Source organism: Halichoerus grypus, chromosome 4 (genome assembly GCF_964656455.1).
Source record: "Halichoerus grypus chromosome 4, mHalGry1.hap1.1, whole genome shotgun sequence".
Classification (NCBI taxonomy): domain Eukaryota; kingdom Metazoa; phylum Chordata; class Mammalia; order Carnivora; family Phocidae; genus Halichoerus; species Halichoerus grypus.
Window position 1 is genome coordinate 128,774,108 of NC_135715.1, and position 25,662 is coordinate 128,799,769.

Consider the following 25,662-nt stretch of genomic DNA (forward strand, 5'->3'; position numbering starts at 1 on the left):
ATTCTGTCTTCTCTATTTACTAATTTGTCTTTGGGCAAGAAAGAAACCTCTTTGGGCCTCCTTGTGTAAAATAAGGTTAATAATTGTTCCTACCCCAGAAGTTATGAAAATTGAATTAAATAATACAATGTACATGTAAAACATTTAGAACAGTACTTGGCCTTAGTAAGATTTCAACAAATACTAGCTTTTGTTGACTAACACCACCAAAATGTTGGTTATTATGATGTTCTATTGTGTTACATTTCTGGAGTTTTCAGATAGAAAAATTTTTCTAATTTTAAGCCAAATTTGACCTCACATGAGGACATCATAGTCTCTTTTATTCAAGTGGGAGAAAAATGCTAATTTAATAGTAAGAGATTCTATATATGTATGAATTTTACCTAAATTTATGTATTTTTAAGAATCATCTCCACAATTTCTATGTTTTTGTTATTATAATATCCTATTTCTTCAGTAAATAACCAACAAAATCTGTTTCTCCTCAGTGATGATTCAAATGGTCTTATTATTCTTTCCTGAATTTTCTAATTCCAGTTGTTTTCTCCTAACTTTTTTTAGCAATATCTGGCACAGTGCTTTGCTCAAAAGATTGAGGTGATTAGGTGAATTTGATCTTTCTGTTAACCTTAATTTAACTATTTTCATCCATTTACTCTGACTTTTCGCCATACTTAATATTAAATAAGTTTGTACACCTAATTCCTTTATTTCTTTATAACCCACTTATTGCTTATCTACTTGCACTAGTGTACGAAAACTGTAATCTTAAGTATGTATTATTATTTTCATATTCACATTTTATAATACTTAAGATATTTTGTAATATACACTTTTCTTCTTGATATTTCACTTGTCTTATTAAAAGCTTCAGCAAGTTGTCATTGACCTTTGACATTCTATTTTGATCATCTCCACTTTGGCTTGTATCATTTTTCCCTGATTAGATCTGCAACATGATCTAGTTCAGTCCATCTGATCTTTTCATTTACTATTGCCCTGACCTGCCTTGTTTTTTCTTGTCCATCTGAGCCAGGTCCTGCTTAGGGCATTTTCTCATAATCTCCCTTCCACTTGGAATGTCCTCCATTTCTGGCCCAGCCTTTAAAGCTCAGCCTAAGTTCCACCTCATCAGAGAAGTCTTTGTTGATCATGTCAGCCCGTAACTTTTTATAAGCAACAAAAGATATAGAATAAATCTTTTTTGGGGAAAGTCAAAATACATGTTGCAGCCTTACAATCTGTTGTTTATTTGCTTATGGCCAGTGACATAGGCTGACTAAAACCTTAGTTTCTTTTAAGATGAAGTTATTTACACCTCCCTGATCTACCTTGTTATAAGTTATTCATTTAAATAAAATAAGTCACAGGGACAAAAAGTATAGCATAAAGAACATAGTTAATACTACTATAATAACATTGTGTAGTGACAGATGGTAGGTGATACATTTATCCTAGTGAGCATTGCATAATGTATAGAATTGTCCACACACTATGTTGTAAACCTGAAACTAATACAGTATTTTGTATCAACTATACTTCAGTTTAAAAATTTAATAAAAATAAAATAATGTATATAAAAACATTTTGTAAAATTTTTAAAATATCTATTCAAATTTATCACTGTTATCACAAACAAATCATATACTGTCTTGTTAGTTGCTTTGTATTATTTTTGTACATTATTCTCTTATGCTGTTACTGGGCTTGGTACTGTTATTTAAATTTCTACATGTTTGACTATCTAATGAGGTTTTTAATTCTTTGGGGGCAGGGAATATTGATGGTATTAAGATCAAAATGCCAAACTCCCAATTATCTTAGAACTAATTATCTTAGAGGCATAACTGGGCTTGTACCTCCTCCTAAAGTATAAATCCATACCAGAGAAACATATATTCTCATCCTAGCCACACAGAGACAGTGACTTGAAGATACCTGATAGGAATACTCTTCAACTGAAAGAGGATCAGCAAGGGAGTGAAAAAAAGTTGGTTTGTCTCAGCTTACCTAGGTCTGGTTTGGTGTAGTCACTAGACTTTCTGAGAAACAAGAAGTAGAAGAAACACAGTGTGGCTTTGGCTCATGCCATTTTCTTTAGTTGAAGGATAATTTGCATAAAATAAAAAGCATATTCGTTTGAGTTTTGACAAATGTATTCTTCCACTATCACCACCACCCCAATCAAGATGGAGAACATCTCTACCTCCCCAGTGATCTTTCCTGGTCAATCCCTCCTGCTCCCAGAGATAACCACTTTTCTGATTTCTATCACCTTAGCTTAGTTTTGCTCAAAAGCTTCACATAAATAAAGCCATAAAATATGTACTATTTTTTTTTAGCTTCTTTCACTCAGCACCCTTTTTGGGATTCAACCATTTGTTGCATGTATAAGTAGTTCATAACATTTTGTTGTTGAGTAATACTTCATTGGATAAATATATCTTAATTTATTTTCCATTCACCTAGTAGTGTTAATTTGGGTTGTTTCTGGGCATTAGCGATTATGAAAAAGGTTGCTATGAACCTTCATAGGTCTTTTGTGGGTACATATTTTCACTACTCTTGAGATTGTCAGCAGACTAGATAAAAAGCAAGATCCAAAGATATACTGTTTTTAAGAGACATATTTTAAGTATAATATATAGATAGGTTGAAAATAAAAGAATAGCAAAAGATACAGTGTGTAAGCACTGAGCAAAAGCAAGCTGATATGACTATATTAATATATAAGGTAGGCTTCAAGACAAGGAATATTAACATAGATTTTAAAAAGTGGTCATTTCTGGGGCACCTGGTTGGCTGAGTCAGTAGAGCATATGACTCTTGATCTTAGGGTTGTGAGTTCAAGCCCTACACTGGGCATGGAGCCTATTAAAAAAAAAAAAAGTCATTTCATAGGAATAAAATGGCTGATTTGTAACAAGACATAATAATCTTAAATGTGTATGACAAAATCATAGAGTTCCAAAATAAAAGGAGAAAAAATGGACGGAAATAGGGACGCCTGGGTGGCTCCAATGGTTAAGCCTCTGCCTTCGGCTCAGGTCATGATCCCAGAGTCCTGGGATCGAGCCCCGCATCGGGTTCCCTGCTCAGTGGAGAACCTGCTTCTCCCTCTCCCTCTGCTCCTCTCTGCCCTGCTCGTGCTCTCTCTCTCTCAAATAAATAAATAAAAATCTTTAAAAAAATGGACAGAAATAAAGTGAGAAATATACAAATACACAATTATTGTTAGAGATTTTAACAATCTTCTCTCAGTAGTTGATAGGGTAAATAGAAAAAAGTTAGTAGACTTGAATAATACTATCAATTATCGAATATGAAGACCTAATTGACATTTATAGGATAATGCATCCAACTGCAGAATATACATTCTTTTCAAGTATACATGAAACACTCATCAAAGACCATATGCTAGGCCATGAAATAAGCCTTAATTCATTTCAGAGTATTTGACAACAGTAGAATTAAAGTAGAAACCAGTAACAATAGGTATGTATAAAAAGCCAATTATTTTGGAAATTAAGCAACACATTTCTAAATAATCCATGGGTCAAAGAAGAAATCATAAGGAAAATTTGAAAATGTTCTATATTGAATGACAATTAGAATACAACATGTTAAAAATCTGTGTGTTCATGCCTTTTAATCATTCTTTTGTCTCGGGAACTGATTGATCAAATTAACATTAACAATCAAAATAACATGAAAGGGGATAGGTAGAAAAGCAGACTGAAGATTGAAAATTATAGACATCATGCCTACCATTAGCCAATGTTTTTATTCTATTACAAGTATAATGAAGTCATTGGATATTGGTTAACCTAATAGGCAAATATCCTTTCAGTGTCAATAAACAGAATGCTAAATAAATATTTTGGCAATTTTTCCCTGATAAATCCCATATAGGGATATGTATGAAGCTTCCATTTCATCCAATGAAACAGTAGCAAAATAGTCTGAATAGTGTTAATATTGACAAAGATTATAACTAAAGAATAAGTTAATCAGTGATTAAAAAGTTGAATAGACAACCAAGAAAAGTTGTGAAATCTTTGTTCGGAGATCTGAGACAAAACCATCTGTCTCTGATTTTAGTTCAGTCCTTAATGAATATAACCAGTCTGACTAAATGATCTATTGGGAGGCCCCCTTCCAAACACAAAACCTATGATTTTAATTAGCGTTGGTTATGGTGCCAACACAAGGGAAAAAATTTGCTCACTGCCGTAAAGAATAATAGGGGTTTAATTCTAAATCTAAGTCGTATCTTCTAATTTATAAATTCTTTTATTTGGAAGAATATTTTCTTTATAGAACTCCAAACATTCCTCCTCTTCCTCCTTCTCCTCCTTTTTCTTCTTCTCACTCTCCCTCTCACTCTCTCTCTCACTGTGTGTCTTTTATGAGAAATCAAAGAATATTCAGTTGAAATTTGTGATCATGATTTGAACTTTTCAAAAAAATGTGTGAGTCATGTCTTGCCCTTTGATAATTTCCAAGAGACGAGGCTGCTTTTACAGATCAGTCCCTACTTTTAATGATTTCAGTATATTTTGTTTGGTTGGGAGTGAGAAAAATAAATGGGAAATGTCATTCATGAGTATGAGCTTGCAAATGAATATGCAGAAGGCAAATGATTATTACTTTATTGGAGGAAAGCAGTACGTTTTCCTGAGCCTTTTGCCCTTTTCCCTTCTCAAGCCTGCAGTTTCTCATATTTTCATTTACAGATGAAAGCAGTGCAGCAATGTGGTGGGGTGGCAATCACATCTATGTATGTGGATAGAAGGCTATTCAAAATCTAACCATCTTACGAGTTTTGACCATACTTTTATAATTCACATACATGAAGTTATATAGAGCAACTTTCAAATATAGAATGCAAGAGATCATTTCTTCATTCATTCTTACAGGCAAAAATAGGTATATTAAATAATATTTAAAAAGAGAAGAAAATGAATGAGCAATGTCATAATGCTTTGCTATTCAAAAAATATTTTATTTCAAATGATCTGAATTCATTCCAGCAGCAACATTGTTGATTTGATCAGGACAGGAATTACCTTTATTCTAAAGAGAGAAGAAACAAGAAGGGAAAAAAAGAGAGGAAAAAGCCCTACAGGTCAAGAGATTAAGTGAACTGAGGAGCAGAATGGCTAATTCTCTATTTTTCTCTCTAAAATATAGGAGTGATTAGAAGTAAGGGAATTTGCCAGTGAAGGTGGTTACCAACATGTTGAACAAATACATTACCGAATATGTGTTTTGTAGCTATATGTCTTAATTGGTGCTGCTTTTATATTGGTCTATTTTAAAAACTGCATCATGGTCAGAAAGATGATCTCTTTTCTAATCTTTTAAAATTTCAACAAATATTTCTAGGCATTAAGGATAGGCAGCATTTTGCCTTGTCTGCTTCTCTGACATTGAGCTGTTTCTAGATGCTAAATTTGGCTGCTATACTTTTCATATCTGCAGGGCTGTTCCTGGGTCCACCCTGCAAATAGTCATCTAGGTTTAGACTTTCCCGAGCAGCCGGGCATGGCCATCCCACTTTCAATGTCCCCATTCTGTTCTGTGCTCAGGCTCAGGACATTTGAGTGGCAGTGAACTTTCCTTTATTTCTGGTATGATTATTGCTTCTCAGGGTCTGGCTTGGGCTCTGATCTTGCCATTTATGTCACAGGTGCCACCGGTGAAGCTGCTGGGCAACCAGATGGCAGGCCTAACTGAGGTTGGCGGCATCTGTTGTTGTACTCATTGTCCCTGCTACCTGCTCTACTTTCTTCTTCCTGTTGCTGTTACTGTCTTGTGTGGCCGTTTCTTTCGTTCAGTGCTATTTACCTTTCTACAGGCCTTTCCAAATATGAGTTTCTTTCTGTAGCTCTTTTCATGCATTTTCTCTGCTTGGAACTCCATTATCCAGGAAGGCTCATGACTTGGCTGCCTTCTTTGGGTCCTTAGGGGTCTTTTGCTTAAATGTCACTTCCTCAGCCAGACTTTCCCTAAGCACCCTATTTAAATTTTCAATGCACCATCCTCCCCCCACCGCTTACCCTGATATTTTTTCTCTCCCTTCCCTGCAATATCTTTTTCCACAGCAATTAGCACCACCTGCTCTATTCCATGTTGAAGTACTTGTACATAATCTGTATCATTAGGATATATAAAATATAAGCTTCATAAGGGCAGATCTGTTTGGTTACTTACTGTATTCTAAGCATCTGGAAGAAAGCTGGCTTAGCACTTTTAAAAAGTTGTGTTTTATTGTTAAATGATACATTGCATTGCAAATTCTGAAATATTGGTCTTTGTATTTGGCCTTATTCATTCAGCTTAGCACTATGTGTAAGAGTTTTAAGGGCATAGGGAAAAATTGGATAAGTAGCATCTGCTATGTTTACTGGGTATTTTACTTTAATCCTCACTATCATCCAAGTCCTTTGCCTAAAGAAGCACAGCAAGAAAGTAGCAGAGTAAGCATGCATGCTAGTTTCATCTGGCTCCAAAGTTACTGCCTTTTCTTCAAAGCATGGTGCCCACCAAATAATAGTAAGTCAACAAGAGCCCCTCAAAATCAATGATGTTTGCATAAATCAGGTGTAGCTACAAATTGAGTGCCAAAAATGATTACTTAAAAAAAAAGAGCTGTAAATTAGCTTCCTAAAAAGATAAGCGACTATGCCAAAAGAAGAACATCTAAAGAGCCATAGCACCTTTGGCTTAAGTGCCTGGACCTACAAGGTAACTAACTTAAAAAGGAAGAGATGTTTCTGGACAAATGTTTTGACATATTTGCTGAAAATACACTGTTTACAATGTGAAAGTAACAAAGACAAATAGATTCTTTCTTGATCCTAAAAAGGCAGGAAGAACAGCTCTTCAGTGTCTTCTTACTGTAGTCTAAGAAATAGTAATTAATTGTATTTTTAAAACAAGCCAGATTTTATCGGTATGATCCTTTTTTACTGTGTCCTCTCTTTGACCTCTTTTGATCTAGTGATACCAATGCAAGTTATGTCTCATTTTTAATTCAGTACCATGTATGTATGGAGAAACCACATGATGCAATGGGCACTGGAGACTGGAGGGTGGTCAGCAAGCCCAGACAAGCTCCCTGCCCTCTTGGGGCCCAGAGCCAAGCAGGAACAGCCACTGATCAGGGAGACAACATGTTCTGTGAACACCTGGATGTTGAGTTATCTTTAATCCAGAATTTATGTAAAAAACCTTAATAATTAATTTAATTCTGTCTTCATTTTTCTTCTCTTAGTAAGAGATAATTTGATGCTCCCTGTTTTTTTTTTTATATATATATATAATCATATAATCTGGAGGTTGGAAGTATTTTGCTTTTATATGTTTCAGTTATTAGCCCAGACAGGCATGATTTCTACAGTATCTGCTTGAATCTTTCTGGTAATTGAGAATTATTTCTTATTAAAAAATAGTCACTTTGTTTAAGGCAGGTCTAAGAATTTGAACATTATTGTTTATATTAAATCAGATTTTTTTCCTATAACATTCATATTTGTCTTTGATCTGTCCTCTACGGTCAGAAGAGCCTTTTGCACATCTAGGCCCCCTGCAACATGACAGCTTGTTTAAAACTGTGTCTCTTTGAAATTGTCTGTTATCCAGTTCTTTTACTGAGCATCTACTATGTGCAGGGTATTGCTTTATGTACTTCCAGAGTCACAAAGGGAGTATATCATAGCCTTACCTCAAGGTAATTACATAAATACAACAAATAGTGTGTGAGAAGCAAGTGCTATTGAGTTTGAAAAAGTGAAAGGCCATACCCAGCTGAAAGGATGTAGAAATATTCGTGGGAAATGTAACATTTGAGATTTAAAATGGCTATTGTCTTGTCAGGTTGAATTGTAGTGAATTTCAGGTTGTGAAAACAACATAAGCAGCAACTTGGAAGTAGAAACCCAGAGATCAGGGTGCAAGTTTAGGAAAACTTGAGCAAATTATTTCCTCTTTACCATAAAGTGCTAGTAGAGGTTGTCATTGGAAAGGAAATTTGGAGCATTCTTTAAATGTCAGGGAGAGGAATATTTTTTACTTTATATGAATGGTCATGGAGAATGGTTGAAGATTCTTGGATGAGGGTGACAAATATAAGTTTATAGTTTCATTAAGTTGACTTAGAAGTAGTTTTGGGAGTGAATTGAAGCAAATAAAAATATATGTATAGGAATGCATTAAGAAAAATGGCACTCTCTACTGTACATATAATGGAAATTCAGAAAAGGAAGAAGAGATTTCTTAAAGAAAGTTTTTCAGAGCAATTGCATCTGAAAAATTTAAAGATTGGGAGGGGCAAATAAATGACTGTTGAACTGTCTGGGTTGGTGAAATAAGCCACAGAGGCAGAAACAAGCATGCATGTGTACATGCGCATGAGTGTAGTGTGTGCGTGTGTAGTGGAGAGGGGAGGCGGTGGAGAGAGTAGTCTGACTTTTGTTAAGTAGTCTGACTTTAAGAAAGGTAAAGTAAGCTCAAACAGTGGAGGGGCCATAAATGTATAGCATCACTTACACTGCCCTGTATAGCTGAAAGAAAGAAACAAACTGGAAAACTGAAATTAGGCTGGTGTATGACACGTAAATATATACTGATGAGAAAAGAAAGTGTCCTGACTGAAAAGAACAAGAGAGCTTCTGAATAATATGGGGCTACAACTGTTAATTCACCAATGATTTACTCGATGATTTATCCCAGGTGATGTACTATGCTGGACATTGTGGAAAAACCACAAAGAAAGATGGGTTAAGATAAGAAAGATGAGATAATAGGGGAGATGGGTTTTACATGGATAACTTTAATAAAAAGTAGAACTGACAAACATCACTAAGATGTCTCTGAAAAAAGAAACCAGCATTTATTTAGTATCTACTATGTCCTAAGCATAGTGCTTAGTTTTTTCTTATAAATTTATTTCATAAAACTCAAAATGAGCCTTGATTTCTACTGATGAGAAAACTAAGGTTCAGAGAGTTTAAATGTTATTCCAGCAGAAGTCAAGGTAACCCCACAATAACGTGATTATAAGGGGAAACTCAGTTATATTGTAGGTCAGCAGTTTAATAGCAGCGGGCTTATGGTATTGTGAAAATACCTCAGGTATAGATAGGGATCCAGTGACTTAAAAAATCAGACATATTTCACATTACCCTTCTCAGTTGGTGTATCAATGGTACATTTCTCCAAAAATGGGATGATGAAGCATATTTAGAATTTGAAATCAGACACATGTGAGTTTAAATGCTGGCTCTGTGTGTGGCAGTCCCTCCTTATAGCCTCCATAAGCCCAGATCACCACCACATTAGAAAAGTGTCAACAGCACTACTCCCCTTACAAAATATCACAAGGATTAAATGAGATAACGAATATCGAGAACCAAGTAGAGTACCAGAATTTAGATCATGTTAACATGACATGAAGACACAAATCCATGGTCTCTTATGGTGTCATTCTCTCATATCTAGTTCTCTCTCTCTCTCTGAGGTGCACACACGTACATATACACACTCATGCACAAATTTTGTATCTAGGATATTTTGGAATGTAGCTATTTTTTGAGCATTGTTTTTCGTTTCAAAGACCTTCTGCTCTTGGCTCTGCCTACTTGTTCTCTCCTGGGGATGATGCCTGCACATTCAGATCCACTACCCCACTGAGGAGTTTAGAGGCTGCTTTTTTTCCCTCCCCCATTGAAGAGGGTGAGGGCTGAGGGGAAAAGTTATAGGTAGAGGTCCTCAATGAAATGGAAGGAATGAAGGAATGAAGAAAACTGAGCTGGAAATATTCAGGCATTTGGAACAATTTTTCACTTTTATGGGGAGGACCATGCCTTGGGAAATTTTCTTGCTTGCCTATTAAATCCAGAATTGGAATTCTGTGATTCTAGCAAATCTAGCCATCAAAAATAAACAAATATGTAATCAGGGTAGAGGTGGCCTTCCAGCTGATAAATCATTTAAGAAGGGTTAAGGGAGTTCATGGATGTCTACCAACATGCATTTAATATATCTAAAGATTAAAAAAGGATGTAAAACTGTGTTGCCAGACTATCTGCAATAGAATAAAATTACTTGCATAAAGATATAGGCATATGTCATTATATGTAATTTATTTTTTCCCAGGAAAGTTGGATGTAAAGTGATTATTTGCTACACTGAATACTATTTCTCAGGGATCATCATGATCATGATAATATTGGTGTGCATATCTGTTAAAGAAAAAAATAATGTTTAAAAATACAACAGTCATTTAAAGGAATGCCTATACTTTTATAAAGGATATTGCCCAACAATTATACTATGAATATAAAATAATGAAAATAAGTTTTTTTCATATTGGAACTAACCTTAGAATTGAAAGAAAAATGATGATTTATCTGAATAGTACATACCAAACCTATGTCTTTCATTTTCTATTATGTTCTGATCCTAATCTATAGTGGAAAAACATGTCTAAGTCTGGTTGTTCAGAACTTTCTCCCTTTTGTCAAAATTGTTAGTTACAGAAATGAGCGAGTGGATCGAGGTTAAAGAGAGAAAGATGTAAAAACACAGTAAGTGACAATCAAAAAGTTCCTGAAAAAATAGATTGAAATCTATGGATTAAGTAAACTAGAAAATACAAAAATAAATCTTCAGATAACATTTAGCAAGTCTTTTCTTAGTTTATGTTTCCAGCATTATTCTAATGTAATGAAGAAAACTAAAAATTAGTTGTAAAATCGGATTAAAAAATAACTTTCAGAAAGACATTTCTTAGTCTTTCTCAGCTTTCTTGAGTAAAAATCCTCTAAATTTTCTGAGCACTTATCCACAATCATTAATTATAACATAAACTATTATATAATTATTTCCTTGTCTGTGAGATTAAATAAGCCATTTTTTTTTCAGTGTAAGTTGAACCTTAGAGTAATTATTCTAAAGTGAATCTTTGTGGAAAGAAATTAGAGTCATATACTATTTTTACTACATATCTTTGTTTTATAATTACTTTATCTTTCAGATAACTGTATTATTTTTGTAGATGTCATCATGTATAATAACATGGCTTATTTTATATTTTAATTTAGAAAATTAGTGTTCCTCTTTTATAAGTGAGAAAAATTTTTAAAAGACGGGATTGAAAGACAAAAAATGTTATCAGTATTTAGAAATCTAATTCATAATATTCATTCCTTTCTGACTACTTAATATTGTTTGCCTTTCCAATTACTTATGAGTCTTCCATATATAATGTCTGGCCTGAAAAGTTCTAACGTAAAATCACCTGTCTGCAAAGCAATGCAACTGAATGAAGTTTAAAAACTTCATGTAACATGCCATTTAGCATTCTCATAAAATGTCAGTTTGGTGTTAACAAGAGCAAATGGAAGAAAAGCTAATGTGCAAGCCTTCTGAAAACTTCATCCTGGGAAATCAGAAATAAGAGACTATGATTCTTATTTCAAATCTATGTTGCATAAAAGTATTTTTAAGATGGAAAAACTATTCACATGTTGCTCATCATATATCTTGGATGTTTTGGTAAAACATTTTGTGTTCACCCTTTTAAATATCCTAGGACACATTCACTAGCTAGGATTGATGGGACAGAAATGGGTGACCCTACAACTACCACGATGTCAAAGAAACTGCCCATTGCCTTGGTGTTCCTGATAGCAAGTGGTTCCTGGAAAAGGCTGGAGAAGCATTGCATAATGGTTAGGCACGTGGATTCTGTGGCCGGAGAACATGAGTTCGAATTCTGTCTCTGCTATTTCCAGCTGTGAAAACTTATGCAGGTTGTAAATTATTTAACCTCTTGGTGCCTCAATTTCCTCATGTTTTAAATGGGGATAATCACAGCATCTATTTCATCAAGTTGTGATGAGAATTAAATGGTTTTATAGTTCCTAAAATAGTGCCTGACAAAAATAGTGCAGTATGTGTTATTATGATTAACCTCCCCCCAAAAATACATTTGGCAAATCACTTTGTAATTGTTTTACTCCTTAATTTATTTTTTTTGAATTAGAATCTTGTTATACAAAAGCCTATTATTATGCACATTTGTAAAGTGAGACCAGAATATTCATGTATTCATTTGATAAGTGAAGCTAATGCTCATCACAGAGATTTGTGGAATATATGATTACAGTAGGACAACTTATTTTGGGGAAAGAGTCTTCTAACTATCTTGCCAGGTTTCTTAGTCTTTAAGATGGTATATTTTTTCCTAATGAAAATGGTAAAGCGAGAAAATATGCTATATATATGCACACAACATTTTCTAACATATATATAACATATTTTCTTGCTTTACCATTTTCATTAGAAATATATCTATATATACATATGTTTATATAGATATATATATCTTCTGACATTTATAATATTACCAAGTATTGAGGCACTGCAAATATGACCAGTATGTGACTAGAGTACACACTTATTGTTTTTGTTGACAAGCATCCATCCACCTCTTGTCCAATAATAGTATTCCAACTCTGCTTTTGAGGGATGTTCCTATACCACCACGACAATCCTGACTGTTCATAGGTTTCAAGCAAGGTTTCCTTCTAGTTCCAAGGGTAAGGCATTTGCTTTAGGGGAGGCCAATCAAAGCACAAAGCACAGCATTACCTAGGACTGAGCAATTACTTAAGGGATGGGCATGTTACCCACCTGGAGCAAGTGAGATGCAATGAGAGTTTTTCTGGTTCTTTATTCCTATTGGATTTAAGTCTGGAAGGTTGGGAGGCTGGAGCTACTATAGGACCTTACTACAATAAGGGATGAATCTCTAGAAAATCTATCACCATGGAAGTCAAAGCCAAAGGATGCAGCATAACTAGGTGCTGGTAATATCAGCTGTGTTCCAGAATCATCCCATGCCTAAAGCTAGCCCTAGACAATAAACCTTGAACTAATGAACTTCCTTTTCCTTCCATCCTTCTTTCTTCTCCTTTCTTCCTCCCCTCCCTTCCTCCTTCCCACTTTCTTTCCTTCCTCCCTTCTTTTTTCCTTTCCTTCCTCTTTCTTTCTTTCTCTTTCTTTCTTTCTTTCTTTCTTTCTTTCTTTCTTTCTCTTTCTTTCTTTTTTTCTTTCTTTCTTCTTTCTTTCTCCTTTCCTTCCTTCCTTCCTTCCACCCTCCCTCCCTCCATCCTTTCCTCCCTCCTTCCCTTTCTTTCTTCCTTCCACCCTCCCTCCCTCCCTTCCTTCTTTCTTTCTCTTTCTTTCTTTCTTTCTTTCTTTCTTTCTTTCTTTCTTTCTTTCTTTTTCTTTCTTTCTCAAGCCAGTGTGAGTCATCCTTTTGTCTCTTATAACCAAAAGAGACCTGCTAGAGTGATTAAAAAATTATTTTTGGCTATATCTTCTCTATGTTTAGTTCCAACAAATACATTTTCTAATGAAAATGATGAAACTAGAAAATATGCAAAATTTATTGATTTAATAATTAGGACTGTTTCTGGTTATAATTGGTACCACTGCCTGGTTTTTATTTAATCTTTATTTCAGGCTTTAGTTGCATGAGCAAGTGTTTCTTTTTATGACTGAATAAAGTTCACACATGTTTGGTGTCAGACTTTCAGTTTGAATCCTGTGTGTATGATCTTAGATGACTTGTTCTACCCCCTGTGTACTTCCTTTCTCCAGTTTTCAAATCAGGATCGTGAAAGTGTTTATTTGATAGGCTTGTGGGGAGGATGAAATGATATGGTGCATGCAGACATGTCAGCCCTGTCAGTGACTGGCACGTAGTAAGTCCTCAAATCATCACTATATCACTAATTGAAAGATTGGCATTAGGATTTCACTGGCTTTTCAGTTTTCTTCTGGCTGCTTTTCAGCCACTAAAATCAGAGTTTAAATGGGAGTCTCATCAGGGTTATTTTATTTCTAGAGAAAGTTTATTTGTATAGCACAAAGACCATCTCTGTTGAATTAGCAAAGCACTTTGTTGGAGTTCAGGTACTCTGGGGCTGAGGCTAATGTTAAATTCCACTGTATGTAAGACTTTCATTAATATAATTGCTTTTTTATGAGTTTTTATTTTTAACATTCAGCATTTACTTTCTTTTTTTACTTTTAATTTGAATTATTTGTATTGATTGAATGACTTCTGGCTTAGCAAATAAAAAGTATAAACAGAAGCTTAATCTGTTAGCAAAATTAATGATTGAAATCAGCAAAGTCTTAGCGTTTTGTTCTAAGAAAAGCCTGTGAAAAATCAGAGCTCCATTAGTGAAAGCTTTGGGCTGCTTCAGACACAGGGCTCTGTGTACATACACTGTGAGGGGTTTCTCTTCACAGTTCCCCCGCCCTCTAGTGGTAGTTACAATAACGCCATTTTGTAGTCCCCAAACAGGAAATGCCTGTTCTTACTTCAGTTACCAGAATCCTTTTACAGGAAGTTAGGTGTGGTCTTTGAAGGAGAATTAAAAAAAAAAAAAAATGAAAAAAATGAAAAAAAGAAAAAAAGAATGATGGAATTTTAGCTGCAGTCTTCTTGGTGCCAGCTTATCAATCCCAAACTCTGGGTGTAAAAGATTCTGCAGGGGTAATGTTTTAATATTCTTATTATGCTTATTCTCTGTGATGCTTCTCTACCTTTACAGTAGAATCCTTGGGGGAATCTGCAGAGGACCACTTTCATTTTGAAGCTGCTGGCTGCATGTTTTAGCATGTCTCTTCTATTAGAGCATCCAGGCATGGCAGTTTCCTCCATGGAGTATGCATGGACCGTCTTCATGCCTATGTCTGTCGAGGCATGAGGGTCTCTGGGGATGGGTAAGGTAAATGAGGGATGTTTTGGAGACAGTGTGATACTGAGAGGGCAGTCTGCTAGCTGGTGGCTGAAAGGTCCTAGTCTACTTCAAAAAAAAAAAAATGTAAAAACGGTAGAGTAGCTTCTGTTGTTTTAAATTTCCCTGTTTATCTGGCATATGCTACAGAAGTGATCTGGATATTAATGCATTTACTCTTTGAAAATGCACTTCATATAATTAAATAGCAATTCTCAGTCCTGTAGGATGGGGGTTACAATGGATTGATATTTTAAAAAAAAGGAAAAATAGATAAGTGATTGTATACAGATGGCATTCAGGAGTTAAGCTTTTGGTTGTATGATTTCAAAAATCATAGAAACTCTTGCCACTGGTTCAGAGATAACATTTGGAATGATTGGTGTGCTCTGTTAAGTTATATATGTTAGTCCGGTGGAATATGATTAGAATACAGTAAGCCTCCATTTCTATGGCAAAGACCAACAAATAGGAGTTTGTTTAAAAGATAAACTATCTTAAACTTGTTATTTTTTCAAGTCTACATCTGCTATTTAGATTTTTATGAAATGGGCACTATTTGAGAAAATGAACTAATTCTACGGTATTTCCTAAGTACTGCAAATTTGTTAATTTAAGAAACAATTATACTAGGTAGCAGCAGGTTGCTCAGCCAGGGGGGTCCAAGATCCAGACCTCTGACGTGGATGACTTCCTGCCCAGTTTGGCAGGAGCTGGATCCCTTCCTGTGCAGCTTCCGAGCAGTTCCAAATGCAATCGGGCATCCCCCGCTCCTTCCTGCTCCCTTGCTTTCAAGCAGTATCTACCTATGTTTCCATAGCCTGGCATTTCAGGATTTCCAGAGCTCTTTACCAGGTGCGTTGATTTGGAATAAGCTATTAAAGGTGGAAAAGTAGGCCAAAAGGAACATGGAAAAAATGGAGAGGTACATGCAAGATCCTTGCATAGCCCAGGTTCTATAATTTTGGGTGATTATTCATCTCTTGTTTTGGATCCCTGATATTTTTTCAGAAAGGATGCTGAAAAAGATGGCTGCCAAAATATTCACAGTGAAACAGCAAGCACAAACCAGTATCCTCCATTTCCGAGCTCTGAATTGGTTATTTTCACTTAAAACATTTTGGGAGTGGGAGACTAGATTACCTCATAGACATCTACTGAATGTGAAAGACAGATCTCCATGCAAGCAAATGAATGCATGCATGAGAATCCCGTGAATACAGCTTCCTTAGTAAAATATTGCAGAGAGCTTGGTTTATATATTTTATCTCAATATCATGTTATTGCCACAGTTACCTTTTATCCTAATGACTGTTGCTTCTCTCTCTCTCTTCTCTCTCTGTCTCTTGTTTCCATAGCACTTTCTTATGCAAGGAGCTAAACAGTGATTAAAGGAGCAGGATGAAAAGATGGCACAGTCAGTGCTGGTACCACCAGGACCTGACAGCTTCCGCTTCTTTACCAGGGAATCCCTTGCTGCTATTGAACAACGCATTGCAGAAGAGAAAGCTAAGAGACCCAAACAAGAGCGTAAGGATGAGGATGATGAAAATGGCCCAAAGCCAAATAGTGACTTGGAAGCAGGGAAATCTCTTCCATTTATTTATGGAGACATTCCTCCAGAGATGGTGTCAGAGCCCTTGGAGGACCTGGACCCGTACTATATCAATAAGAAAGTGAGTTTTTAGTCAAGTTGTCTTTACTTCCCCTACTTCCTAATTGGTTCTGGACTAGTCCCACAGATGTCTGGTGAAGAATGATGTGCCTCCTCCCCTTTGTCTAAAGCATCACTAGGATGCTGGGTGGGCTTGAGCATGTAATGGACCCCTTATCCTACAAGTCTTTTGGAAGTACTCATTTGAATCTACATTCCCAGGACAAACAGAACTGAAGTGGCATCATGCAGTTGGGTAAATGAGGAAGGGCAAAAAATGATGAAGCAAAAAGTGAAAACAAGGGTTATATTATATTTCCAGAAATCGTATTTACAATCTCAAGCTCTATATAAGTTATTTTGATCAGCAGCAGGTTTATGCCTTCATTACCTGTACTTTGCCCTTTCCACGGCTCTCTGCAGAAAAAATAATAGTAGGTGACTTAAGTACCCCCAAAAGAAGCTCATCCAAAAACACACATGGAAAACTCTGAAGTTCTCATGAAAATTTTTTGTCAAAATGAAGAAGTAATCAAAGTCTCATTTTTATGCTTTTTGTGAATTACAAATATAGTTTTAAAATACTGATATCAAAACTTGATAAAAGGTGCTAAATTCCTACGGCATTGACTACAGGTTTTTGTGGTTTTTTTCCTCCTTTGAATCCTTATGTCACTTACCAAATTTAGGAAAGTTAATGGTGCACGGAAAGAAAAAGCCCCTATCATCATGTTGTATGTTGGTAATTAGTGTATTACTATAGTATTTTATAAGGCAAAATTTTAAATGATGGTCTTACCTTTCTCTTAAAATGTTCTTAATTTTAATATTAAGATCCTAAATTCTGTTTTATATGTTGTGTTTTCTCTTTCAGACATTTATAGTATTGAATAAAGGGAAAGCAATCTCGCGATTCAGTGCCACCCCTGCCCTGTACATTTTAACTCCCTTCAACCCTATTAGAAAATTAGCTATTAAGATTTTGGTACATTCATATCCTTTTTTCAAATAGTTGCTTTATTATGATTTTGTTCTTTGAATTATTGATCTGGGAATTTTAAAAAAAATATATGTGGTTGGCTATGTTATGTGCTCTTCTTTTTTTCTTTCCTCTTACTCAACAGTTAGCATATTGCAAATGGGATTATAGGTAAGTGAACCCCTTTTCCTCATCTTCTGGTAGTTCCTCTCTTCCCGACTCTTCTGCTTCCTTCTGAACTGCTGCTACATCTAAGACTTCTTCATTAATGTTGATCATGTTGCCAGGCTCTCCTTTTATACGTCTTCATATTTTACAATGTTTTGCAATGGGTGAACTCCATGAGCTAATTTTCCTTACTGCTTTCACATTTGGAAAATATGTACATGATCTGAATTGCACAATTTTATATCTTTTTGATCTGAGTTGTACTACTTTCTGCTTTTTATTTCAGCATTTGAAAGCTTTGAGTTAGTAAATGCTTACAGTTGTGATTGTATACACACTAGCCTTTCAGATATCTCTCCAATTCTTTTCCCCAATAGCATCCCACTGATTTTCTATTTTCTTTCTTTTTTCTTTTCTTTTTTCCTTTCTTTTCCTTTTCTCTTCTCTTCTCTTTCCCTCCCTTCCTTCCTCCCTCCCTCCCCCACTCTCCCTTCCTTTTCTTTCTCTTTCTTTCTTTTTTTCTTTCTTTCTTTTTCTTTCTCTCTTTCTTTCTTTCTTTCTTTCTTTCTTTTTCTTCCTTTCTTTTCTTTTCTTTCTTTCTTTCTTTTTCTTTCTTTCTTTTCTTTTCTTTCTTTCTCACTTGTTCCTGTGTTTTATTCAAGTCAAAGATTCTGCTACAACTGTCTCTCTCCAAAGGCTTATTGTCTGTCAAACCACATACATCCTCATTTTATTCTTCATTCTCCTTATTGAGGGAGCAACTTCCTAGAAATGAGATTGATGACACCTTGGTGGGAGATGGTAATTTGATTTACTCTTAGAAGTTAAATAGAGTAGTTGTGAATGAGAGGTTTTATTTTAGGTGAAGGACAATGGTCTGACTGACAGCCAGCCCTGGGAAAACCAAGGAAGCAAAGGTTTGGAAGACTGGGGCGTTGCCAGGCAGGGGCATTTACAGGAAGAACACTTAAACCTTGGGATGGGGATTGATATGCATCAGGAACCAGAGGTAAGGTTCCTGAAGGGGAAACTGAAATCTAAGCAGAGTCTCAGGGCAACTTTTAACGTTGTTTCTTCTTTAGAAAGAGTCATTGCCTTGGATTCCATGACATGATCAGGCCAGGGATTCCATGACATGGTAAGACTTTCGGTGTAAAAGCCTACTTCCTCCAGTAGTCCATGAAAATGTTTAAGTTAGATAAAGTGAGGAATTCGGGATGTGGGATAAGCTTGGTACAGGGAACTCATTTCAGTTCTGGATGGAGGGGCTGTAAATCATGTCCCCAGACTTGCCAGGCAGTGTGGTAAATGACATTTTCAGAAGCATGGCATTCTAGAATTCAGGCTCCCTTTAACATCTAGTTTATTCCTCTTCCTCCCCTATGTCCTTTGCATAGACATCAACATACTTTAATTCATTATTTCTTTTATGCTTTAAGATTTAATAATTTTTTTGTGAATTATCTAAAGGAATAACATTTCCTTACTTCTATTCTTCAAGAAAATAACCCATTGTATGGGGCATAAAGGTCTTTAAGTTAGCATTAGAAATGAATAATAAAGTTGAGATTTAGATTTGGGTCTCCTGAATTATAAATTATGGTCTATTATTATGTTTTGGGTATTTGTAATCTTTGCATTAAATAAATCTTTCCATAAATTATTTATTATATTATCAGATAACTGTATACCCTTTATGTAAATTTTATTTTTATATGAAATTATGTGAAAACTCAAACTTATGTCCAATGCTCTGTTAAGAGTAGATAACTAGGAGAGTATGCATTGAATAAATAAGGGACTAATGAGTCAGAGGCTAGAAAATTAGATGCAAAACAAGTAACAAAATGGGAGGTCTGAATAGGTCAGAAAAAACTATTTTGTCCTGAATCTGAGTGATGGGATGGAATTAAGAAAGCTAATAAAGAAAAAAGCAGTTTTTATTTTAAACCTTTTGTGTGGGGATCATGTATTTTTTTGAAAATGTCACGAACACGATCATTTCTAGGAAGTTAGGGAACCCATGAGTCCTAATTTAAGACCCTTTGAGAAAAGAGACTCCCAGTGATAGAGGACAAGGGCAGTTTTAGAAGTTTTGATCAGAGGATCCAGGCATTAAGGACATAGTTTATGGTGGGGGCTCTCTGAGAATTGAGACAACTTGAATTTGAGGGTTTGCACTTGCTTCCCAGAAGAAAGAAAATCTTCAAGGGGCAGAGTTGCTTGGAGGCCTGCAGTGATGTTAGTTATGTGAAGGCAGCCAGGGAAATCTATTAAGATTTGCTAAAGTGAATGGTTAGATGCTTACAAATGTCTGATAAGCCACAAATTTCTTCTAATGTAGAAAAAGTAGATTTTTAAAAATCTCTAATTTCCTGAATTAAAATATTATATTTCACATATTTCATCTTGGAGTAAAGATATAAGAAAAGAAAAAGGAAGTGGACCAAAAGTCTAAGATAGATAAATTCTTTAGTCTTTTGGCAATAGTGGCATACTTGGTGGGAGAGCCTAGTAAACTTTGATGCATATAATACTGTAGGGTTTGCAAATGATTCTGCTAGTGATTTTGTCTTTTATTCTTCTCAACACAAGCCCTACACTCAAATCCTGGTTTTCTGACTTGAAGCACATGCCTTTTGCTGTAAGGTTAAAATGCTTGGAAATGGTGATGGCGGTGGGTTTGGGCACAGTTAAGAGGTCATTGTGTATTTATTATCATTAATTTATAAACCAGAAAATGCCTGTTCGCAATAAAGAAATTTGTATTTTAAGCTTAGACTAATATATCTATTTCCAAAGAAAATCCTGTCTTGTTTCTTAAAGAGCTGTTATCTTCATTAGGAGCTGTTGAATATCAAATTAGCTTTGTTTCTTGACTTTGGCAGAATAAGAGGTTATACTTATGCTTACTATATTTGTGCCAGGGTGTATTTTGAAAGCTGAAAATGCTTTTGATATGCCTAATATCTTGTTTTGCTAGTTAAATAAAATATGGTTATATTTTCTAGATAGTAAACATGTTAAAAATGATCCATATTCCTAAAATTCCTTATCAGAGTTTTAAATGTTTCATGTCACTTTTTATTATTTTAGCTTAAAATGCATATTCCACCTTATTTTGCATTTGTCACTCATTCATTTGTTCATTTGCAAGTATTTACTAAGTACCTAATATATGGCAGGTGTTCTTCTAAGCATTAGATGCAACACTGAACAAAACAAAGTTCCTGCTTTCATGTAGTTACATTCATATATCTATGTGTGTTTGAGAGGAGAAAGATGAGAAAAATAAACCATATGTCAGCTAGTGATAAGAGCTTTTAAGAAAAATAAAGCTGTGTAAAAAGAGAAGAATGGCAATGTACTATTTTAGATCAGAGAAGTCCTCTCTAAAAAGATACCATCTGAGTAGAGATCGGAAGGAAGGGAGAGACTGAGACATGGAAATCTAGGGGAACGTTAAGTGTAAAGAGAATAGCAAATGTGAAGGCCAAGTATAAAGATAGAAGTACAACTGGTGTGTTCAGCAAGGAGAATCAGCAAGGAGTCCAGAATGATGGGGTGAAGTGGGGAAGGCAGGGTGTAGTAGGATATGAGGTCAGTGAGAGTGGAGGGCAGGGGCTGCAGTTGTAGGCCATGATGAGGACACCAAAGTCACTCTGAATGAGATGCAGAGTGATGGCTGAAGGATTTCCAGCAGAAGAATATCATAACCCAATTCACATTTTATAAATACCACTCTGGCTGCTGTGTGGAGATTAGACTGCGTGGAGGGAAAGTTTGGGAGCAGAATTGATTGGGGACCTCCTGCCATAATGAAGGCAACGGACGCTGGTGGTTTGGACTATGGTAGAAACAATGAGGGTGGCAAAATGGCATCGAACTTAGATGTGTTTTGCAGAAGAGCTGATAGGATTTTCTGAGCAATTGAATTAGATTTGAATGTTTTTTTTTATATATTTTTAAAGATTTTATTTATTTATTTATTTGACAGAGAGAGACGTAGCGAGAGAGGGAACACAAACAAGGGAGTGGGGGAGGGGAGAAGCAGGCTTCCCGTCGAGCAGGGAGCCCGATGCGGGGCTCGATCCCAGGACCCTGGGATCATGACCTGAGCCGAAGGCAGACGCTTAACAACTGAGCCACCCAGGCGCCCCTTGAATGTGTTTTTGAGATGGCTGTTAGACAATCAGTGGAGGAGCTGAGTACTTGGATAGAAATACAGATCTGGAGTTCAGGAAAGGGTAGGGCTGGAGATAAAACTTTGGGAGACATCAGTATTTAGATGGTATTTAAAATCATAATAAAGACTGCGACACTCCAAATCACACAACTAGTGCGGACTGCCTGTCATTCACAGAGTGGGAAAATGAAAAACAGCTTTTGGTATCAGAAAACCTGGATTCAGACCCCACCTCTGAGATTTACCTATTGCTCTATGACCTTGGGCCAAGGTATTACAACTGTTTTGAATCTCAGTTTCTCCATCTATAAAATTGGAATCAAATTTTATACATTAATAATAATAAAATGTATAAGTACCTGGCATCATGAGTAGCACCTAGTAGGTACTTGATAAGTGGTTGCTATGATAGCTGTTGTTGGTTGTAGTAGCTACAATTCTAGCAGCAGCTGCTGCAAGATTAGTAAAGGAAAACTCTCATATTGTTAAGGAATTCCACAAAGAATTCTGTATAAATCACTGCTTTCTTCCGGCTTCACATTGTGAAGAAAATGTTTATACGGCACCAGAGTTTGGAGCTGTCAGTGACTAAAACACAATGTGATTGTGCAACCTTCTCATTTTGCAGACGATTTAATTAAGTCCCAGACGTGTTTACTCCCTTTCTAAGGCTACATTTTGTATCAATGGCAGAGCTAAAACTTCAGACCAGGTCTTCTCATTCTCAGCCCCGTGCTCTTTGCATTTTCCACCCAACAGACGAAAACTCTCAGATACAATGTACTAGGTGCATTGCCAATATCGCTGTCTGTATGCTTCTAAAGGTTATTTTCAGGGGCTTCAACTTACTATTCATTAAAAAAGAAGTAGGCTTTTTAGTTCATCCCAAAATTATATGGTATCCATGTAGAAATAAAAAAAAAAGTTACGGTTTTCCCTGCAAAGAAGTATGTAGGCCTGTAGGAGACGAAGGGGAGCAACTTACAATTTCCATGTCCCTTGCTTTTAATGCTCAGAAGTCATCATGCATTATCACATAGTTAGGAAGATGGTTAATCATAGAATGAAACAACTCCAGAGTTAAAAGTATATAGGTGACATTTAGTTAGTATTTCTGCTAGCTTAGAAATGTGCACTGATATGTAGAAAGAGGCCTATCCTACTCTGCTTTGAATTTTCCATTTTTATGTTAAGAAAACAAAACAAAACAAAACTCTAACATTAAACTGTTTTCTCCCTCTAGTTTAGAGTTAAAAATTCCTCTGCAGCGTCTCTGGATATTCTAGAACATTACAAAGTCCCTGAACAGATTTACAAACAATGACTTTCCCTTCTTTAAGAATAATAAAGAAATGCCCTACATTTTATATTCAATAAGCAAATGATTAATAGTAATAAAAATAACTATATCCTCTAAGGAAAGCATTAGTACTGTATTTACATAAGAAAACTGAACATCCAAGAATTAAGCAACTTGCTGAAGCCCATGTGGTTGGTAAAGGATACATCTAGTCAGTCCTTCAGTTCTTTAAATTAATTTTTTTTTTTTTTTTTTTGGTGCTTTAAATTTAAAGCTCACATTGCTCCATCCTATCTACACGGAGCTAGGGGTAGGCATGCCAGTATTTTAAATATTCAGGTTCCATGTCAAAGAGTACATAAACCATATTCAGTATAAACTTGAAGTTTCTTTTCATCATATACACACAGAAAATATTTTAGATTTGCCAACTGGCAGAATCAATCAAAGGTTAACACATTTTACCTGGTATAAATAAATTAATAGATTAAAAGGATCATTTTTTCCAGAAATTATTTAAGGTTAGTCTGCCTCTATTATATTTTATATACCAAGGCTCTTAAGGAAATATTGTTCTTAAGGATACATTGTTCTTTTGAAAAATATATTTTGTTGAAGTCTTGGCCTATATGTTTAGAAAATAATGTAGGATTTACATGTTTTATTACTAGTTCTTGCCCCTTAAAATCTGCCTTGATGTGAAGTTTCTATACTTTTTCAAGGTGTGGTATCACCAAAACAAAATCCATACCTACTTTTTTTTTTATATCTGTATATTTATTATGATTATCTGAAGCTATAAAAAGTCACTCACTAAATTCCAGGAATTTTAAAAGTATGTGACTGATAAAATTAATCCACAGTGATTTTTAAAAATTGATGAATTCTGATACACACTCTATTTAGAGATACCTATTAAATCAAAAGCAGAAAACCTAACTCTGGTTATCTTTTATTTGTTTTAAAAGCAAAATAGTTTTATTTGCTTTCCTTTTCTGAGTGTCTGTCAGGATCTTTAAATTAGTGTATTTTTTTATAATTAAAAGGATAGTTGTGCAATGTGGAAAACTCCTGTTTGAGCATAAATGCTTTATTAATTGTGACTTATGGGACAATAATCACTCTTTCTATTGTTTAATAATATTGAAATTTATATTTTACTTCATTACATACAATTAAAATCTACCATTATAAAGAGTAAATATTTTTTAAGGGCCATAAACCATGGCTCAGATCATTATGTGACAAAATCCCAGGAGGCTATTAATTTCCACCTATGTTTGCCTTCTGCACACTCTTTCAAAAAACAAAGTGTAGAAACTTGTGTACTCAGTATACATGAAGACAAATTTCATGCTGTATTTTTAGACCATATCATATCAATACATCATCAAAAATCATTAAAAAGGAAACATGTTATTCCATTTAGTAATAAATGAGTTGCAAAATTTATTTCATTCAATAGTCAACTGACTGTGCAAAATGGCCAGGATTTAGTGGTGAACACTGCAGACATGGTGTCTGCCCCCACGAAGTTGACAGTCTAGTAGAAGAAAAGATTGGCATTAAAATTAGTCATTGGAAGAATAATATAAGATGCTATGGGGATATATAGCTGGTAGACCTAAACAGGTGAGATACTATGGTAAATAACTTTCTACTAGAAATCTTTTTCAAAATAAGTACTAAAGAACGAGTATGAGTTGGCTATAGTGTAGTAGAGAGCATTTCCAGGGAGAAGAGGTGGCATTTACAAAGACCCTTATTTGAGCAAGAGAATATTTCATTAGATGACCTAAAACAATTACAGTATCATGGGAGAGTGCAATTAAGAGTAAAGAAAAAAAACAACAACTAAAGAATGCAAAACTAGAGGAGTAGACGGGTCAGACCTTCTGGAATCTAGACATTTGATCATTATTCTAAGAATAGTGGAAAACTATTGAAATCATCTGAATTACATTTACACAGGTCATTTTAGCACAGTATGCAGAATGTATTGAAAAGAACTAAACATGGATTCAGAAAAACCAGTTTGGAGGAAACTGCAATAATCTAAGTTATACTTGGTGGCACTGGACTATGTAGTGATGTGGGGATGTAAAAGTGCACTGAATCCAGTGACAGCAGATAGAATTGACAGTATTTGGTGCTAAATTGGATGTAGAGGTTTAGGGAGAGAGAAAAATCCAGGATTGCTTCTAGGTTCCTGGCTAGATCATGGGACATTTTATAAGATACAGAGATGTCAAAGGAGCAGTATGGGTGGGGGGAAGGGGAGGGTAAGATGAAAAGATTTTTACTTCAGTTTTAGTACTCAAAATCTTTTAAATGATTTTGAAGTATCAGTGAGATACGTAGTACAGATGCCATTTGAACACTTCACTGTGTAGAGTTCAGAAGAGGCGTCTAACTTGGAGAGAAGTAGTTGAGATGGTGGGTACATAAATGACATGTGAACCTATGTTTGTTGATGAACTCTAACTAGGATGAATATAGCAGGAGAGGGGGAAAATGGCTGAGATAGCCTATCTCCTTTTCCAAAGGGAA

The 25,662-nt window shown here is 35.3% G+C and overlaps 1 protein-coding gene across 8 annotated transcripts in view; it reads left to right on the forward strand.

Annotated features, from left to right (window-relative positions):
* The window catches only part of LOC118534502 (sodium channel protein type 2 subunit alpha), a 139,342-nt gene that overhangs the window by 39,285 nt on the left and 74,395 nt on the right, over nucleotides 1–25,662 (forward strand). For 4 of the 8 annotated variants that reach the window (XM_078070921.1, XM_078070922.1, XM_078070920.1 and 1 more), the window contains 2 exons: nucleotides 16,184–16,501; nucleotides 17,354–17,471. In XM_078070921.1, coding sequence (XP_077927047.1) covers nucleotides 16,235–16,501; nucleotides 17,354–17,471 — 385 coding nt within the window. In that variant the 5' untranslated portion in view covers nucleotides 16,184–16,234. Of the gene's footprint in view, nucleotides 1–14,428; nucleotides 14,582–14,656; nucleotides 14,817–15,527; nucleotides 15,681–16,183; nucleotides 16,502–17,353; nucleotides 17,472–25,662 lie in introns of those variants that run through there. The other 4 variants (XM_078070919.1, XM_078070924.1, XM_078070925.1 and 1 more) reach the window with 4 other exon arrangements.